General features: G+C 39.6%; 1 protein-coding gene across 2 annotated transcripts in view; it reads right to left on the bottom strand.

Moving 5' to 3' along the window:
- Positions 1–21,684, bottom strand: part of RB1CC1 (RB1 inducible coiled-coil 1) — a 158,558-nt gene that overhangs the window by 135,987 nt on the left and 887 nt on the right. For both annotated transcript variants that reach the window (XM_074944388.1, XM_074944389.1), the window contains exons 2-3: positions 7,905–8,022; positions 2,708–2,837 (exon numbers count right to left, since the gene is read on the bottom strand). In XM_074944388.1, coding sequence (XP_074800489.1) covers positions 2,708–2,778 — 71 coding nt within the window. In that variant the 5' untranslated portion in view covers positions 2,779–2,837; positions 7,905–8,022. The remainder of the gene's footprint in view (positions 1–2,707; positions 2,838–7,904; positions 8,023–21,684) is intronic.

Here is a 21,684-nt window from a genome sequence, read left to right as displayed (position 1 = left end):
TATATCAATATCCTCAATTAATACCAGGCACTGAATTTCATCCATCTTAACATTTAGACTTTGTGCACTTATATAGAAGCACTTATAAAATTTGTCAATATTAGCTATCTTCCTTCACGTGACTGGTGCTCTGCTGTCTCTGACAGACATATTACAGTTACAGATATTTTTGGGACTTATCACAGAATAAATGAATGCGACTTTTCCATTTGACTGTTTCTCTTCAGCTCCTACCTGTACTTTATCAACTTCTATCCTCGCCTCTTTACTAGGGTATAGAGAATATCCATTAACAGATTCCCCCCCTCCCCCTCCCCCAAGAGACGTGTCTGTCCGAACTGTGAGCTCCTCCACAACTGTTGGCTTTCCCCCAGACCTTAGTTTAAAAACTCCTCTACAACATTTTTAATTTTACATGCCAGCAATCTGGTTCTGCTTTGGTTTAGGTACAACCCATCCTTCTTGTACAGTAGCTCCTAGCTTAACGTTGTAGTTATGTTCCTGAAAACTGCTATTTTAAGTGAAACAATGTTAAGTGAATCTAATTTCCCCATAAGAATTAATGTAAAGTGGGGTGGGGGGGGGGTAATTTTTTTTTCACCAGACAAAAAATAAATAAATAAATAAATAAATAAATATACATACACACACACACACACACACACAGCGTAAGTGTTAAACGATTTAATACTGTACACAGCAATGATGATTGTGAAGCTTGGTTGAGGTGGTGGAGTCAGAGGGTGGAAGAGGGTGGGATATTTCCCAGGGAATGCCTTATTGCTAAATGATGAACTAGCACTTCGCTGAACCCTCAAGGGTTAACACATTGTTGTTAATGTAGCTTCACACTACAAGGCAGCAGGAATGGAGAGAGGAGACAGAGCATGGCAGAGAGAGACAGAGACACACACCGTGCGCGTGTGTGTGTGACTTGTGCTTTGCCCCTTTAAGTATGCTGACCCCACTCTAAGTACACTGCCTTTTTAAGTAGATCAGCAAGTTGAGACAGGCGCTGCTGCCAGCAAGCTCCCTCCATCCTGAGCCCTGTCATGCCTCCCCCGCTCTGTGGAGATAGAGTGCAGGAGCAGGGGGAGGGGGACACCCTGACATTAGCACCCCTATTCCCCCCCCCCATCCCTCTGCACACCAAGCAGGAGGCTTCCAGGAGCAGCTCCAAGGCAGAGGGCACGAGCAGCACACGGCAGTGGGGGGAGGGACACCTGAACTGCCCAGCCATTGATAGCCTGCTGGGTGGCTGCAGTGCAGGGAATTTAGGGGAGCTGATAGGGGGCTGCTGGTCCACCATGGTTCCAAGCCCCCACCAGCTAGCTCCAAAGGGCTGCTCTTTCTGCAAGCAGTGGACAAAGCAGGTGGCTGCCTCACAGCAGTTATAAGGCAGCACTGTGCAACTTTAAACGAGTATATTCTCTAATTGATCAGCAGCGTAACAAGGAAACAATGGTAACTGGGATGACGTTAAGTGAGGAGTTACTGGATAGGTTCCTTCTTTCCTAACAAACATAAAACCCTTCCCACACTATCCATGCATTGAGACCCCACAGTTCTGCCTGTGTACCTGGTCCTGCGTATGGAACTGGAAGCATTTCAGAGAATGCTACCATGGAGATCCTGTCACTGGTACCTACATCTACCACGACCACCAGCTCCTCTGGCTTCTCCCCAGCACGGCATGTAAGTCTGTCTAGATGTCTTAAGAGATCCACAACCTTTGCACCCAGCAGGGAATTTACCATGTGGTTCTCCTGGTCAACACAAACCCAACTAAATACATTTCTAATAACTGAATACCTATTACTAACTGTCACTTCTTAGTAACTGGGGTCCCCTCCCCCTCATTGTAAAAGGATACCATGACATCTGGAAGGAGTTTCAACTACAGGATTTTTTTTGTTTTTAATATTTTGTGTATTTTTACCACCTTGTATTGACTGGTCCATTATACATCCAGTAAATGCTAGAACGCTTTAGAAAATTACATTTTAACTGCAGCAGGAAATATACAGTCAAATCACGATGTTGCATTGGAACATGTCAAGAATATTGTCTTCAGTATGGATTGTCTAATATAACACTACATTAGAAATCCATACTGAAGACAATATTCCAAATGTAGCCAGACACAAAAGCTTATGTCAGCAAGGCACTGTTGCCTGTTATGTGCACCATCCCGGCAGCCTTTTATTTTTTCTTCCTGATGCTACACTATGCCACAAACACCACATCAGGCATCTTTCTTCCACAGTTTCCCTTTTCCCTTTCTGGGCATATTTCCTCAATGATTAAGAAAATACTTCAGAGCAAATTAGAAATTTTATTTTAGTTTTGTTTTATCATTTTAAATACTAGTAAATTCCTGGCTGCTTCAGATCAAAAGAATGACATTTTATGTATAACAGTAATGCACTGTATATCAGTTAGTGACTATGCGGAATAGTACATTTTGGCTACAACTGCATATGAATATTAAAAATTGTATGGCTCCACATTCATAGAAACAGGTAGATTTTGCTGGTAGTTGATAATTAAAATGAGTACTAGTTGCAGAGACTGTAATGTTGCTGCTTACACATATGGTGGATAATTTCAGTATTCTGTCTAGCGTGCGTACACACACACACACACACACACACACACACACTTTATGTTAAAGAAAAAACACACAGCAGTTCACTCATTTTCTTACTTCTGTACCGCAAGTTCTGTGTCAAAGGTGAGGGTAGTTCCAGTGTTGACCACAAATACATATAACTTCATGATGATTTCTTTGTGTTCCTGAAGTTTATACCTTCCACTTTGGGAGTATCATTTAGAAACTGCAAAGAAACCGAAGCACAGCATATCACTTACAGTTAACTCACTTTTTAAAGAAAAAGCTAGGAAGGTAGCTAAACCACAAAAGCAGCTTATTAGATCTTAAATCTTTCAACTGAGAACATACTGGAAGGGCCCATGATGGGTTATTCCAGTCAGTACAACTGATGTAATTGCTTCCAAATCATCTCCAGTAGATGGTGAGGCATTGTCAGGTATTGCCATTTATTATTCAGGACTATTTTGTGGCTATTTGTTTCAGTAGTAGGAAATAAAACTATACAATTATTGTATAATGAACATAAAAGTACGTCACACAAACCAATATTTGCTTACATCTCTAGTATGTATATTTGTAATTTATCATCTACTATGTGTTTTAATCATGTCCTCTTTCACCACACAAAATCCTTAACAACAAACTTGGACTAGCTACCAACCTTTTGAAGGGCTTTATCTTTGTCCCCAGTTTTTGTCAGTCAGAATTTGTTTGATTTAAAATCCATTTTAAATATATGGACAGAAAAGGTCACGGACGTAGTTACCACTCTTATTTTTGTTGGTGTTCATCTTACAATGGATTGGCTGACTGGTGTCCCCAAGTTCCCTCCCCAGTACCCCAGCAGTATGAGCTGATATAGGGTATGTCTACACAGCAAAAGCTGTGCACAGGCTTGCCTACCTGAGCTAGCTTGAGTCAAAACATAACAGCAGTAACAACAGTAAGGAAAAAGAAAAGGAGTACTTGTGGCACCTTAGAGACTAACCAATTTATTTAACCAAATTGGTTAGTCTCTAAGGTGCCACAAGTACTCCTTTTCTTTTTGCGAATACAGACTAACACGGCTGTTACTCTGAAACAGTAAGGAAGTATGAGTGAGTCATACAAGCCTGGCACACACACTGAGTATGTACTCAGCTCATTAGCCTATTACCATTACCCGTACTAGCAAGATTCAATACAATACAAGAGTAGGTTAACCCAGGCACAATTTTTGCTGTGTGGACATACCTATAATTGGCACCTTTTGTCCTTTATAATGACCCCTCTCCCTCCTGGTCTATTGTCTGTTCTTGTTTTTCTTTCGTTTTACCTTTCCATCTATACTGGTCCCCCTTCTCACTCCTCTACCCACTAGAAGGCTAAATGCTACTTAGAGTTACTCCTGGTGGGAATTCTGTGCCAGAATATTACAAATTCTGCAACAAAAAATTAAAAATTATGTGCACAATATTTTAAAAGTCTGCAAAATTCTGACTAGTTTATTTGTCACCAGTTTCAATTATTTTTGGTCATTTATTTCAAAATACCTGTCAGCAAGTATGCCCGTACCAATACGGACAACAAAAAAGATTCAGGAAATGTTTTTTGACAAATAGATTCCTTACTAGGCATATTAATACAGAACTGTGAGATAATAATTCAATTAAACTACGATACAGAATCATACTTCCTGCACCCCTCAGAAGCAGTGCAAAGGCTTGGGGGAGTCAGGGATAATGGAGGACCTGAAGGAGAGGGAAGTAATTGCTGGGAAGGAGTCTGGGTGTGAACTCGGAGGGTTGTTGGATATGGATGGGAAAAGTATAGAACAGGATTTTTTGGGGGGGGGCGGGGAGGGATTGTTAGGCAGCTTTCCCCATGCAGACCCTGGCTGACCCTTAGCCTCTCCCATTCAGTCAGGCACCTCTGCCCCGTCCCCATGTGTCTCTGCACTACCGCAAAAGGTAGAACTACAGCAACTTTCCGGCAAAAGCTTTTTTCTGCACAAAAAATTAAAAATATGCATAGCTCATGAAATACGCACACACAATTCCCCCAGAAGTATTAGAGTGGGAATATGTCCACTGCAATAGAATCCTGGGTTTTCCCATAGACTCAACCCATGCTTCCCTGACCAAACACAGCCATTGAAAAATTAGATGCTTAGAGTTGGAGAAGCAGCAACCTACTATCTAAGAGAAGGCAAGCTCTTTGGGGCAGGGACTATCTTTTTGTTCTGTGTCTGTACAACCACCAGCACAATGGGATCCCGGTCCACAACTAGGGCTTTTAGGCACTACAGTAATACAAAAAATAAGAATTTGCTTTTGAGCAGCTGCACACCACTTTATGTGACGCCAGAAGACCACACTTGCAACATGGATACAGAACACAAGGGATTTATGCCATTTGAACTTCCATGCTGTTTCTTTTTCTCTGCCTTGTACAAGGGGGAACACGTCTCCTCTCAACTTTTCAGACTGAGGAACACTCAGCTGAAGGGAAACATTTCGATCCACAGCATCACCTCCGAGTACTAAATCAGTGGGTGTGCATATCCACACTGCAATCACACCACTCTCCTTTTACAGCAGTTAAACTAAGTCAGGCACATAATCCAACATAGCATCTAGTGTACTGGCCCTATGCATCAGAAAAGCAGCAGTTTATGGAGGTTTGTTTTGTTCTAATAAGTCGTTTCTCGCACCCTTCAATGTCTACCTCATGCAAAGCAAAAGGTATCTCCTGTTCTTTAAGAGGAAAATAGTGCACTTAGTTGGCACAATGTGACCACTCTGATCTGACCTACCTACAGGAAAGAGATTCATGTGTTTAAAGCCTATGGACAATTAAATACCTCCCCTTCAATGCTGAAAAAAGGCTTAAACACACAAGCAAAGCAATACTAACAAGAACCAAATACACGCTGGAAACTTTTGTTTTTGAAAGCTGGATTTGTTATCTTCCTAAACTGTCTCAAGGTTGTTCTGTTTACAGACTAAGAGTGTTTGAGTTAAAGACAACTACTAGAAATGACTGCTATTGAATCCTGGGTCTTTCCAAAGACTCAACAATTATAAAAACCTAAGAATATTCTGAAGAGGAAGCGTGGTTATTTAATTTAGTGAGTTCAATATCTATTCCTTTTCTTCTTCCCGCCCCCCCGCCTCCATTCTGAATTAGGTTCTAATGGGTGTTACCATTCTACTGGACTATGGCACATGGCATTTTTCAAGTCTGACAACATAGGTTAATAGCCCCAGATCCCTGCACTAGTCTGCTTACCAGATGCTGTACCTACTATATCTGACAGTAGGAAAGAGGTGAAGTCTGCCATCTGAGAAGGGGTCCTCGTGTTCTGATGCCATCTTTCTGACCTCACTCTTGTCCAGATACACTGCCAAAATTCAGGCCCATAATTTTCCACCAAGGCAGATGGAAGCATTAGTATACAAAAGGCTCAATCATTTTTACTACCACGTTATCCAATCTTGCACTAGTGAGGAATTAAGGGTATGAATTTTGCTACCATAGATACACTCAGAGAAATCAGAGATCCTCCCTGCTTGAGAAAGGAGAGACAAATTTTGTCAGAGCCGAAAACAATTACTACTACCCCACTATCTAAACAAAAATGAGCACTCTTTCCCTCTTTCTTCTCCTGTCTTCAGTTGCATGCTTGTGTTTGGCCCTGGAGAAGCAGAATTTGACAAAACTGAAAGCTTGTGAGCAACCTCTTCCAAATTAGTAGCAATTCTGAGCCATTAAACAGCTGTAGGAGAAATTTCAAAATGTATTTCAAACACACTGAAAAAAAGCTCTTCTGCTGCTGGAGGAATTCTGGAAAGTTAGGTCTTGTCTACTTGGAAGAATTTTACTAGTTATAAGAATATGTAACCCCATTTGGACATACTTATTGCAGCATAGTAATGGCTTTTTTCAGTTTAGCTTAAATTCTTTTCCAAGTGACATAAGCTAAACCTAAAAAAGCCACTATTATATTAGAATAAGTGTGTCCAAACAGAGGGATATGGCAGTATAACTATTGATTTAAATTCAAATTTCAGGTTATTCCAAACCAAAATGCACTTTCCTTTGTATACAGACACTGACAACAAAATACAAGGGGCAGAAGGAGCCAAACAAAAATGGAAGTGTGGGAAAGGCACCAGACTAAACAGAAATTGAAATGGAGGGCGGGGGAGACAAATGGGCAAATAAAATAGCTACCAACTCAAAAGACTAGCTCCAGAAAAGTTCAGAAAAATCTTCCCTTCTAAATTCTGGAGCTGTGCTCTCTCCCCACCTTTTCAAACATACGTTATAGGAAATACACAAACTCGTCAAATACACAAACCTCTGGGGTTCAGAGACTAAAACATTGTTTTTAGGTAGAAAGCAACACAACAGTGTTATGTACAGTGCACCCAATTCTCCTCTTACTTCCACTAATTTAATCCCAGGTAAAACATTGAATTTAGTGCTAATTTACACTGGTGAGAGAGAAGTACAGTCTCAACAAAACTGTTAGACTGTGGAATGATCTGGTGGATTCTGAAGAATGGACTAGCAATCATTGCTATAATTCCAAATCTTAAAAATACAACTTAATTATAGGTTTAGTAGCAGCCGTGTTAGTCTGTATTCGTAAAAAGAAAAGGAGTACTTGTGGCACCTTAGAGACTAACCAATTTATTTGAGCATAAGCTTTCATGAGCTACAGCTCACTTCATCGGATGCATCTTAATTATAAATCAGTGTCCATAAACAAATTATCACAATAAGTGATAACCATACATAACCATACTTGAATCTCAGTGATGAAAAATATAAAACTGTTTCTATAAATCACACAAACTTGCTAGACAAAACAGTCAAACAAAGCTCAGCAGGAATTAAGTATGATTTGTTATCCTCTGGTGTTTCGGTATGGAAAAAGCTAATGGTGCTAATCATCATCTATTCTCTCAGGATGAAATTCATCCCTATGCAGAGGGCTGGAACAAGGCTTCTTCAACGCTTGTGGAAAAAAAAGTCCTATTTTGCAGATTTAAGTGGCACTCACTTGGTAAGTGGGCCAAAAGCTTTGTGCTGCCCCTGTACACAGGGGCTAATTAATCCTCAGAATTCTTTCATAATCCTTAATGATGAAGCTAGTATTGCCATTTTTTACATTTACAAAAAACCAAAATCATTGCCAAGATCAAACCAAACATAAGCCAATCTATAGGATAACTGTCACACATCACCATGTAGTAGACTTAACTTAAAAAAAAGTTACAACTTCAAGGGAAAAAAGGATTACCTTCAGGAGCTATACAGAGCTACCACCTTCTTTAAAACACAGGATAATAAGGTGCACATTTGCTTCAGTTGATTTTGGCAACAGAATGGAATGAGTGTTCAAAATGAGAGTAAAAGACCTGCAAACAAAAGATACAGAATGTAATTAGGAATATCCATAGAATGTTTGGTTAAAACTGAACAATGAAGAAGTTTTTATTGCCAGTGCTGCACCTCAGAGGAGCAAATTGATGTATCTATGTTACAAACATTTAATTACTCTAATTTTGTGACATTTTGCTTAATATTTGTTTTAAGTATTACACTTTCAACAAACTTTTTCAGTAACTACAAAAAGAGTTAGACTAATTTAAGATTAGTCAATTGCTGTAAAAACAAAAATTTAGTTACATATGCTAGACCTACTCAATTAAACTTGAGACAAAACACACCACCAAATTATAGTTTAGATACAGAAGGAGCAGAGAACTCAATATCCAGGGGATTCTTCCACAAATTAGAATATTTTCCCATTTCCTTAAGAAACTGAGAACCAGTAGTTAAATTTTAAATATAAACTGTAAGTGTTTCTTCACACCACTTCCAATACTACGCTTCACTAGATTGTCCTAAAATACTTAAATGGGAACTCAGGTTAAAAAAAAAAAAAAAAACAACATAAAAATCAAATCACTACACAGACTAAAAACAAAAAGAACAGGAGTACTTGTGGACCTTAGAGACTAACAAATGTATTAGAGGATAAGCTTTCGTGGGCTACAGCTCGCTTCATCGGCTGCATAGAATGGAACATATAGTAAGAAGATACACACACACACACACAGAGAAGGTGGAAGTTGGCATACAAACTGCAAGAGGCTAATTAATTAAGATGAGCTATTATCAGCAGGAGAAAAAATACTTTTGTAGTGATAATCAAGATGGCCCATTTAGACAGTTGACAGGAAGGTGTGAGGATACTTAACACGGGGAAATAGATTCAGTATGTGAAATGACCCAGCCACTCCCATTCAAACCCAAGTTAAGGGTATCTAGTTTGCATATTAATTCAAGCTCAGCAGTTTCTCCTTGGAGTCTGTTTTTGAAGCTTTTCTGTTGCAGAATTGCCACCCTTAAGTCTTTTACTGAGTGGCCAGAGAGGTTGAAGTGTTCTCCTACCGGTTTTTGAATGTTATGATTCCTGATGTCAGATTTGTCTCCATTTATTCTTTGACTAAAAACAGCGTTTTTAAAAATCTAATTCAACTTTTCCTATTAGTGCTGATTGCTTAACTTTTTCCTTTACAGTGGCACTCCTGTGACAAGAAGAGATATCACAGGTGTGACAGAGAGAGAAAGGAGAGATAGAAAAGGAAGAAATGGAAGGGACAAACATGAAGTGGAAAGACAAAAACAGAACAGGGGCTAGGACCAGATACTGAAGGCACAGCACAGTCACGACCTAACTTGTGATCAGGGGAGTTCTATAAATGAGATCTTTAAGACACAAGATAGGAATTTGTATTACCAGACAAAATACAATAAGTATAAATCATGCCATTCAGCTCAATGGCTAAGCTATTATTTAAACATAACACTTGCTACAGCAGACAGATGATAGAAAAACATGAATACAAGAAAAATGCAAAGATTAAAAAAAATGAAAAAGCTACCCAAATCAATACAACAGAAAAAAAAAATCAAACACAAATTAACCATGTTGTATTTAGATCTCCTGCAAAACGTTTTCACTATTTTGTGTGGTGAATTTGCAGTCAAAGTCCAATTATTAAATCGGTTTAGCTTCTCAAAATATTACAAGATGCAGGGTTTTTTTTCAGGTTAGTGGCAACTCTGAAAAGCTGAGTTAATTTTAGAGATGATTCATGAGGTGCAGTTAATTGTTTTGTCACAGAGTACTTTAAAGCTTATTAATTTCATTTAGCACATTTAGAAAGTTAATTCACTTAGCTCAACACTGCTTACTGAAAACAAAACAAAACCACCCACCCAACAAGTGCTTAATTTGTAATGAAAAAGGTGATGGGGCTCAAGCAATTTTTTTACATTCATAACTGATGGACCAAGCCCAGAGGTGCCAGGGATATGAACTGCCAAGCCTAGAGGTGCCTCCAGGCCTCAGTCCTGGCAAAAATTAAGCACTGCACCCAACCAACAAAACCCTCTGTTACATCCATAAAAACTGGCCGATGTAAAAGCCTCCTTAAAGGCATACAATACCAACTCTTCTGTAACAACGCTATAACACTATGGCTTTCATAACATTCCAAGCTCGATGCAACATGTAAATGGTACCGAAGTAACTTTTTGCTCCATTTGTGCTATAGGTGCAGAATCTCCATGTTCCATTGTATGATTTTGCTTGAACAATCATTTCAGACTACAAATCATTTCCACGCTCATGAGTCGAAACTGGATTACTGCACTTCTGTATAATGGAGAGAAACAAATACGAGTTCCACAGTTCAGCTTTAAAGGCGCACTGCCAATTTGATTTTATTTTTTAGTTGATAAATTTCAAATAATTCAAGTTTCTTATAGCACGTTTAAAAAATCATGTACAAATTTCCTTTTTAAAAACAAAATGGTGTTTCTGATCCCCTGTTGATTTCCATAAGGGTCCTTTGCAGACAGGAAAGGTGAATGGGCAGATCCAAGCATGACAAAAAACAAACAAAACATGCTCATACTTAGATCCATCCTTCCTTCCCCTTCCTCTGCCAATGTACTAATGGTAAAAAACAATGAGTATAATCAGTTTACAGGACATTATAAACATAAAAATTAAATGTAAGTTAAGAATTTTATGTTCCTAAAACCTTAGTTTATTTAAAGTGAAAATTCAGAAATGCACTGTGTCACTTTATGTTTTCTTTACTCTGTTATCTAAGCTAGAGCAGGGGCGGGCAAACTTTTTGGCCAGAGGACCACATCGGGTTTCCAAAATTGTATGGAGGGCTGGTTAGGGGAGGCTGTGTCTCCCCAAAGAACCAGGCGTGGCCCAGCCCCCGCTTCCTATGCGAGCCCCCTGCTTCTCGCCCCCTGACGGCTCCCCCGGGACTCCTGCCCCATCTACCACCCCTTGCTCCCTGTCCCCTGACCATCCCCCAGACACCCCACCCAACTGCTTCCTGCCGCCCCATCCAACCCCTCCCCCTCATTTCTGACTGCCCACCCCCGGACACCTGCCCCATCCAACCCCCCTGTTCCCCACCTTCTGACTGCCCTGACCCCTATCCACACCCCCAATCTCTGACCACACCCTGAACTCCCCTGACCTCTATCCAATCCCCCCCCCCCCCCGAACCACACTGCCTGGAGCACCAGTGTCTGGTGGCGCTACAACCGCACCGCCCAGAGCACCAGGTCAGGCCACGGCTCTGCAACAGCGCTGCCCGGCCGCCCAGAGGGTTGCACCGGCGGCGCGGCGCGCTGAGGCTGCAGGGGAGGGGGAACAGCAAGGGAGGGGCCGGGGACGAGCCTCCAGGGCCAGGAGCTATGGGGCCGGGCAGGAGGGTCCCGCGGGCCGTAGTTTGCCCACCTTTGAGCTAGAGGCCCTTAATACACCAAAATTTGAATTTCAAATTCTGTAGGGAGTAAGCCTGTTTAAATACAACTATTTAAACTGGATTTTGATTAGTTCTAGGCTTTTTAGGAGCTTTTTAAAAATATATTTAAGCTAAAACTCAAGTTGTCAGGGCTCCTTTAAGGCTGAGATTTTAATTTAAATTTATTAAATTTAAAGTTAGATGTTGCCATAGCAACTCTAACTCTGCTTTTGTGCCTATGCATTTCAGGGTGGATACAAATTTATTAAAAACAGATTTTTTTTAATTTAAATTAAATACAGGGTTTTTAAAATAAACCTATTTTAAAATATTAAATTATGACAATTACAATCATTTTAATTAATTTAATAAAATATTAAGCAGTACATGTTTGCTGCCAAGTTTTAAAGGAGCACAGAATCTGGTGCAAGAAGTGGAATATAGCTGAACCGGTTGATAATAGCAACCGTACTATAATTTAATTGAATAGCCTTGTGGAGAGAGGACAGGATGACACCAAAGAAGCCCAACACGGTAGCAATGAACTTCAGAAAGGGGAACTACACAAAAATGAGGAAGCTAGTTAAACGGAAATTAAGTGAAAAAGTCACAACAGTGAAATGCCTGCAAACTGCATGGAAACTTTTTAAAAACACCATAATAGAGGTTCAAATTAAATGTATACCCAAAATGAAAAACATAGTAAGAGGACCAAGAAAGTGCCACCACGGCTAAAAAAAGTAAAAAAAAGAGTGGTTAGAAGCAAAAAGTCATCTTTAAAATTTGAAAGTCAAATCCTACTGAGGAACACAGATAGGAGCATAAACTCTGGCAAATCAAGTGTAAAAATACAATTAGGCAAGCCAAAAAAGAAAGTGAAGAGCAACAAGCCAAAACCTCAAAAATTAACAGCAAAAAAAGTTTAAGTATATTAGAAGCAGGAAGCCTGCCAAATGATCAGAGGGGCCAGTGGACGACCAAGGTGATAAAGGAGCACTTAAGGAAGATACTGCCATTGTGGAGAAGTTAAGTGAATTCTTGGCCTTGGTCTTCATTGCAGAAGATGTGAGGGATTCCCATATGTGAGCTATTCTTTTTAGGTGACAAATCTGAGGAACTGTCGCAGATTGAGATGTCAATAGAAGAGCTTTTGTAACAAAATACATAAATTAAGCAATAATAAGTCCCAGACCTCAGAAAACGTCAAAGAACGATATTTAATAAATTTCACTTGATTACCCAAGAATGGAAGCACTGCAGATGGCAGAGAAAGTAAAGGAACAAGATTTAAAAATACTATCAGGATGTATGAATCCCATGGAGACTCATGAACCCTTAGTATACACATCAAGCTAAGCATCACCCACAGCTCTTTACAGAAGTACATTATTCCATACCATATACCTCAAGTTTATCACACATATTGGCTTGCATGATAGCAGCAATCTATGGAGACACCTAAAAATTCATGCAAGGAATTTAGTATTCTTGAACCTCACTGGACCTCAAAACATACACAAGTTTGCAAGTGTTTTTTTTATTATTATTATTGTTTTTTCATTTTTATTTTAAGGTACATCTAGTTTCACGTAGCTTAAAAATAGCTAAGGAGCTACTGACATCCATTACAGGGACACTGCCAACAATATCTAGTCAATTTCAGCTGCAGATACTACACTTGTCCCTGATTCTTCACAAGGAAAGTTTTGGTTTGGTTTTATAGTCATATTGTCCCTTTTTAGAAAATGTTATTTTCCTCCACAGTTGCTGTGTGAAAGACCCACAAAATCAAAAGCAACTAACTATACAAGGGAAACAGCGAAAGTGATAATAAAAAGTGATGTTAAATGCAGAAAGTAAGCCATTTTTGTTCTGTGTTTGTAAAGCACTTAGCACAATGGGGTCCTGGTCTATGACAGTACAAATTCAGTAAAAAAAATAAATATGACAAAAAAATCTGATAGCTTCCATTTAAGAGTATACCTTGGTGTTAACTGAACATCAGTAGGTAAAAAAATTCAAACTGGAATGAGAATTTTTAGCTGACAGTGTCCCTGTTTTGACCAAAATTGCCATTTACTTCCCTAAATTAACAAATCCCCTTCAATCAGAATGTATCACATCTGAAGTACCCAATCCAACTATCTATTACAATAATCAAACAAATCTGAGTTTATGAGCAGAACAGTGATTAGACTGGCAATTAAGCATAACAAATGTAAGAGAAGATTGAAAATTAGATTGTGACACTATAAAAATGAACACAACAAAATTAAGGAGACATACAGATTAAGTAAAACAAAACTGAAATTGTGACTTCTGTACACAATAGCAATCTGTACTCCAATTCATTAAATGTGCCAATATTTTTTTTGAATAATATGAAAATAAAGAAGCTCATGTTCACTTACAACTGTCTTTTTTGTAAAGCATTAAGCATAACAAGGAATTATGCCTTTTAGGCTTTGTCTACACCCATGTTAGGATGACCGACAGCCACTGCAATAATTACTGTAGTTTTTCATGTTCACACTACCCTTCTTCTGCCGGTGGTGTGTGTTCTCACCAGTAGAGCTTCTAAGGATTTAAGTGGGTGGCTGACAGCCCGAGCTGTCAGTAAGTAATGCAGTGTTTACACAGACACTGCGTCACCCTAACTACATTGACCCATGCGCTACACCTCTTGTGGAGGTGGAGTCATTAGGTTGGTCTAATGGAGGACTGACATCAATAGGAGAAACCCAGTAGTGTAAAACTGGCCTTAATGTCCTCCACCTAAAAGTGAGGCATTTCATTCTATTGTATCAATGTTTTTATGTAGGTACCCACCACCCATTTCCACAGTATCTCAGGACTGATGTTAGCTAACAATACAAAAGAAATATACAAATATAAGGAGTTTAAAGACCTAAACAAGGTTTAATTAACTGAAAATCTATTTTTAAAATGTACACTAACATCATCAAGATGAATAGTTGCCATGACAGAAAAGGAGAACTGTTTAAATATTTTTCTTTCTCCAAAATAAATAGGGATGGCAATTTAAGATGGTATATGTATAGTGTTCCACACCTCAAGTATTTATCCATGGCACGATCAGTATATATCATTGGACTGCACACTATAATACAACAGAGACAGTGGCAGGAACCACACAGTTTCACAGTTGAGCAGAAGTGTTTTGGCTGCACAGTGAATTGACAAAGATGACAAAAAAATTGTACTCAATTTTACATGGCCATATCATTTCTGCAAGACCTGTGTCGCTTCCAAAAAGACAGGAAGGAAGTTAAAAGGTTGCTTAAAGATCAAGTTCATTGTGGGAGAAAAGTGAAGAAGATACTAATATTAGTACGCCACATTTCCCGTCCCCTCTTCCCCGCCTCTGCCTCACACAAGACATTGAAGCTTACCGAAAGTATACAAAGGAGCTACTTTTCTGGTAGTCAATAAATTACACTAAAATCAACAAGTCTGCATCCAGCTAATTTAACAGATATATCAAGAGTTGAGAAAGTAGTAACACTATGTTCACAAAGGATAATATGGAGAAACTTCATCTTGAACCACCTCCTAATATTTAGGGCCACTGGCAGACAGGTGACATGCTTCACAATCAATACCAAGAAAAGTCATCCCATGTGGATGAAAACTCCTATAGGGTGCATACATAATCTATGAAAAACAAAATGAAACCTTACATAAGTGCTGGATGACATGAACAAACAAATTATGTAAGCATATAAAGCGTTATACCATTACTTTCATAAAACTAACAATTCAAACAGAACTGAGGGACAATTTCATATGCTGAACTCTAGAATAGCTGCCTCAAATTCTTGTGGAGATAAGCTATCGGAATATAGTATTGTCTTTTCTGAGCTAAGTTTGTATTTTAGCTGTACTATAAAAGCCTTTACTTTGATATACTTTAGTCAAGGACCGGGAAATCAAATGTTCATTTCATTTGTTTCTTTAAACTTTGTTGATTGCTACTTAAAACATATTTCTTCAGTTTGATTTGATGTATTTATTTCAATTTATATAAAATAAAGGATGGTACCTATTGCTTCATACTAAGCACCCTTTAAAAACACGACAAAAATTCCCTCCTCATAACAGCAGGAGTTTCATCTAACCACACCAGAAAGAAAAAGAAAAAAAAGGGCAGAAGCAATTTAAAGACAAACAATATTCTTCGTCAATCATCAGCCCCTGTCATAACTTCTCCCTGCATCCTTCTGTAAACTAAGAAAGAGATATCGCTTTGCAGAACGCTAAAAATCACCACATTTGCATTATTTTCATGTGACGGGGTGAACTCACCCGGCACTGGACAGGGAAAGGCTAAGTCACATCTCCTCAACTCTACTGGGCATGCTCAAGGTGAAGCACTTCTATAAAAAAAGAGAGCAGCCCAGCTCAGTCTGGGCTGACTACTGAGGAGGAAGGATGTTCCCTGCTAGCTCCAGCACAGGAACAGCTGAAACCCAATTGCAGAAGCCAGAGGTGCCAAAACCCAGACAGATGCCCAAGTGCACGCGGACACCCGAGAGGGACTAGTGGCACCCACTAGAAGCCTGGAGACCCTGATGATGCCTCAACGAGGACTCCCAAAGACATGGTAAGAAGTGGCCTGGGGGGGACTAGTTATAGTCCTGCTACCTCGGTGGTGGAATGCTCAGCCACTGCTAGGGCCCTGGGCCGAGACCCAATGGAGAAGGGAAGGCCCAGGTCCTCCTAGGTGACAGCCCACTGGCCTCTAGGCCTTACAGCCCTAAGTGCTGGGGCAACTCTGTTGACTCTGGCCACTAGGCCTTAGAGCCCCAAGGCCAAGAACAGTCAAACGGACTTATTCACAGAGTAAACTTACCCCGCACTGGACAGGGTACCCCAACCCTGTCACTTTTCAGAAGAGTAAAAAACCAGTTCCAAAGTCAAAGCGCCCTCAGAAAACACTCTCCAAAACCTCCTTCCTTCCCCCACCTTTTTTTTTTTTATACCAGCTCCTGCATCTCTACTTAACACAACTGTAGAACTATGACCTAAGACCACCTCTCCCTGTATGCAAGTAGGTCTAAGACCATTGAGGGCTTTATAGGTCAATACCAGAAACCTTGCATTCTACACAGAATCCAGAGTCCGTGAAGATCACAAAGCCACAACCCATGCCAATGGCAGGATACTCCACTAACAATCAGGCTATTGCATTTTGCAACAATTTAAGTTTCCCAATATATTTCAGATAAAGTCTTCTATAGAATTCACTGTAGTAACATAACCCTCAATTGACAAAGGTGTGGATGACAGCTGCAATAACTGCACCCAAAAGAATGGGCATAAATAAAAGGAAGACAGATAATCTGATCACTAGAGCTCCACATTAAGGAAAAGCATGAACAGCATAATATAAAAACAAGATAAACTTATACCACAGTGGCAACTCCTGTCCCCACTCCAGATGTTGTGGTCTGGTGTACAGTGTTGCAGTGCTGCTCAGTCAAATTTGGCCTGTCTGCCCCTCTGTCATGATGGGAGGAGTGGACAGGCCAAATTTGAGTGAGTGGCACTGCGACACCATGTGCCAGGTTGCAATGCCTGGAGCAGGGTGTCAGTCCCAGCCCCACAGGACTGGAGCTGCTGCTGTGGTGTGCTTGCTTTGCCAACCACCCCCAGGGTTTCCTACCCTTCCCCCTGCCCGGCAAGACCCCACCCCCATGTCTCCTGTGATTAAAATAAATAAATATAAAAAAGAATTTAATGGGATTCCACTGATCATCTAATAGGACCAGGAAATCCTACCAGAATCCTACACTGCAAACTTGAACAAAAGGCAAACATACACCTTCATTCAAAGGGGAAAGAGACAATAGTTGTGTTATTTCCTAGTTGCTCTCCCAATCAACCCAGCATCACTTAAATTCTATCTGGATTGAGCCTCAGTTTACAAGCTGCCTACCACCCCGACCGCCCAAAAAACCCTACCTCAGATCATGGCCTTTATACTTTCTTTTTGCCTCTCCCATACCCAAGCTATTAAGACTTACAACAAAAGAAACCCGCCCTCTCACAATCAGTTTCAGCTCAAGACTTCTGCACTAGTGATCTAGCCATCTTCCCATCTGCTTCATTTGCCAAAAGCAGACTCACTGTAAATGCAGATGACCTGTGAAGCTGAACCCAGGGAGGATGGTACCTAGGAATCACTTTATCAATGGTTGAGTACAGTATTCCAAACCACTGACTACATGGTTTGTCAGGGGGACAGTATTGTCCCTCAGAGTCCTCTAGATATGCTTAGGTCACATTAGACTTAGAGGGTAGATCATGAGAGTAGGACCTGCCCTGATAAAAAGCTGTGCTCAACCTCAAATTAGAGAAAGTAACCTATGCTGACGTAAATGTCAATGAGTACTATCATTGCACCAGCACTTCATGGAGACTCCACTATACCATGGGGAAACAGATACACTAAAACCAATCTCATTTTAACTCCATCTCAGAACTCTTATATACAAGATGGACACACTTAGAATTGGATCCAATTATCTTGGGTATACCATATTCTCACCTAGCAGGCACCAAATGCACTGAAACAAGTCCTGCAACATTACACAGATGCATATACTGTGAGAGGCCTCATCCCTTATCAAATAACTTATCTTATTGACTATTAGCCACGCATTGAATAACAAGAAACAAAGGCCAGGATTCTTCTCCACGGACACCTTCCTTTACAGAGTTAAATTTACAAACAAAAACCAAAGGAAGCAGGAATACAATTTTCAATTCTACTATATGCCTTAAGTTCTCATCTTGCCTCATCTCTGCTTGCCACCCATGAACAAACCCAAGTTCTGGAAACAGAATCCAATCTCCAGTTTATGGCACCATTGTTCCTTACATTCCTTCCACCACTCCTTACAGTGGCCAAGAGTTCGTGCAAAAGATCACATCCAAATAAGCACCTTGCAGCTTGTCCTGGAGAAACATCCTGATAATATCACTATTCACCCAACAGAGAAGTCCTCAATACTTCCACAAAAATTCCCACTCTCATAGACTTTAAGGTCAGAAGGGACCATCATGATCATCTATTCTGATCTCCTGCACACTTAATTACAAATGTGAGTATTTCTAATGAGGCAAACATTGTCCATATTTCATCTCTCCACTGGTTTCCCCCATTACAAGGAAAAGTAGTAACAATTCACATTATATGAATTTATTCCCTCTCCATACATATTTAACAATAACCTCCAGCAATTACAAATAAAAGTTAAACAGTTTTAAACCTGTGTGCTTTTTCCCCAAATGTGAAATCTTCCAAGCATGTACAATCTTGTTTACTCCACTGTGTGGCCAGGTACAACACTAATAAACTTCTAATATAGCCAATAAGTCTTCAGAAAATGTTTTCCAAGGACAAACCATTTTTTTCCCCTTTTAAATACCAAAGAGGCCCAGTTCACTAAGTAGATCTCAGGCATTTAAGACTTTATAAAGTTGCTGGTATTGATCCATATTCCACACAGAATTCAACAGGTAGTCAGTGCAGATCAGAGTCAGACTAGCGTAATATGCTCATGGTGTGATACTGCACTTATCTACATGTGTAATGTACTTCAAAATGTAGTAGATACGGCATCCTAATCCTGGCTTTACCACTGGCTTCCTATGTTCTCTTGGACAAGTCACTTAACTCCTCTTTGCCACAACTTCCCTCAACATCCCTGATACCAGGATAGTAAAATGTTTTGAAATCTACAGATAGCACTTAGAAAACTAAGTATAAATGTAGCTACCTTCCATTTATGCCAAGTATGGTGACTGGATGAAAAACTATGCATTGTCCTCCTTCTAAATGTCTCATTTCCTTCCTGTTTAATTAGTGCATGTTCTTTTTGAGCATATGTAATTACCACTAACTTAAATACATGACATGCCTTCAACAGCGGGGACTTGCACAAAGTGCTCAAAGCATCTGATATTTTATCTAAAAACTTAGTAACTTCACAGTGGGGAAAAATGTTTTTACTTTGATTTTTCCAAGATAATGGAAGACTTCTCAATTATCCAGTTAATCAAATAAGAACACTATCTAACAACTTTGGAAAGAATCTCCATTCCTATCCCATATTGTTTTCTAGTGAAAGTGTTTCTAGTGTTTTCTATTCCAGTTTATTCATAGACTGGCAGAAAAAAGTGTTAACATGTACCAAAGAAAGTTTTAAATATGTATAACATTGAAAAAATGCCTCACCCCCTCATCTAAGGTGAAAACCAAAATGGTATAACAAAAATGTACACATTTCCAAGAAGACTGAGTTCAACCTGCCCATTTTCAAATTCATTTGAACAGCTGAATTTTATTAATACAGTTTTACTTCTAGATCACAGGTCTGACCACCATTTGGAAGGAACCAAGAGTATATGATGGCTGTTTGGAAACATGTATGAGTAAACACTACCCACTCATTTAACTTTTAAGTGTCCACATCTCAATTTACCCATTTAATGACAATTGCAGTAAACAAGCTAAACACTGAATTGACATGCAGAACAGTCTTATCTCGAGAGGCAGCCCCTCCAGACCAGCACTGAAAACTGAAAAGATTTATGCTCTAACTCTTCTATGCATTGTTATTAAGAGCAGACAATATATTTGTCAAGAGCAGTCCCTGCCCTGGAAAGCTTATGATCTAGAAGATGTACATAGAAAGACACAGTATGCACCGTGAGATGGGGAGAAAGGAGCTATATTTATTAAATATTCTTAATTGATCTTCAGGGTTTGTTACCTGGTACATGCAGGTGGGCTGAACCAGCAAGGGTAATAACCTGGTGAGAAGCCCAGCCCATCTGCTACACATGTGCTGGTGGGAAAGAAGAGGGCAGTACCAGGGTGCTATTCTTTTTTCATATCAGCTTCTGGCTGACAGCTGTCAGATAAATGTGATGCTCCCCCACCCACTTCTAGCTAATGAAAGGAAGAAGTGCATTTTTATCCCTTCTCCAGCCTCCTTACTGCCCCCCTTCCTTCTCTTAAAGTTTCCTGGCTGCTCTGTGTGCAGTATGTGTAGTGGTAGGGAAGTGTCTGTTACTCTGCTCTTCTCAGCTACCTTCTATAGATCCGCCTCCTCCTTTATTAAGAACTCCATGGCCGGGTTCTGCTCTACTTCTCCCAAGCAGCCACATGAAAAGCAGGAAATGCACTGGCACAGTTTGTCTACAGATTGACGAAAGTCACACTAAATCAGTTTTCAGAGCAGCAACCATGTTAGTCTGTATTCGCAAAAAGAAAAGGAGTACTTCATCCGATGAAGTGAGCCGTAGCTCACGAAAGCTTATGCTCAAATAAATTTGTTAGTCTCTAAGGTGCCACAAGTACTCCTTTTCTTTTTACTAAATCAGTTTATAAATGATTCATATTTGGAAGGTTAGCAGCAAGGATTGTAAAGCTTTTTAAATGAATGCTTACATTCTGCATAAATAGCATATTTAGGCACACACGTGCCTCAAGGAAAACATCCTAACCTGCCACTGGGAGCAGATTTTAAAGTCTTAACATATATCATTTATCTGTGTTGTAACTACATTCACTTCAGTGAAGTTCACACCTCAGCATAGTTCATTAAAGTCTCCCATTAAAAGTGTTTCCAAAGTTCTCAACTGTTAGGGAAAATTTACTTAATCAAAATGCTTAAATTAATATGAAAGGTGACATCTATAATGCACTTGATGTGATAACTGCACAGTGCAGGGAGAGAAGGTGCTTTCAGGTCAGACATCAGTATGAAAATCCAATATACAAACAACTGTATTACATTAAAGAGGAGCAGATTGCTGGTGTAAAGAGTAATCTGTTCAGTCTCTCCTGATAATGCAATTACTTAAGCATATGCTTAATTTTACTAACAGAGTACACTACTTACATTAGTAAAGTTCAGTGTGTACATAAGTGTTCATGGGATTAGGGCCTTTACTGGCAATAAGCAATGACTATATCCTACATTTTAGCAATGAGTTTATAGCAGGGTGCTATGAGAAAGTCTAATGTAAAGACGTGTTTTACAAAATATAGCACTTTAACATATTTTGAAATAGGATTAATTTGTACAATTGTCAATGTAAAAAAGTACATCTGACATTATTCCTTTTTAACTTTAAATGTGCTCAACTACTCACTAACTAAAAAATAAATTACTCTGCAAAATCTGTTCCCAATCATTT

This window comes from Natator depressus, chromosome 2 (assembly GCF_965152275.1).
Source record: "Natator depressus isolate rNatDep1 chromosome 2, rNatDep2.hap1, whole genome shotgun sequence".
Lineage (NCBI taxonomy): Eukaryota > Metazoa > Chordata > Testudines > Cheloniidae > Natator > Natator depressus.
Note: the sequence above shows the minus strand (reverse complement) of the source record. Positions and strands in the feature narration are given on the sequence as shown.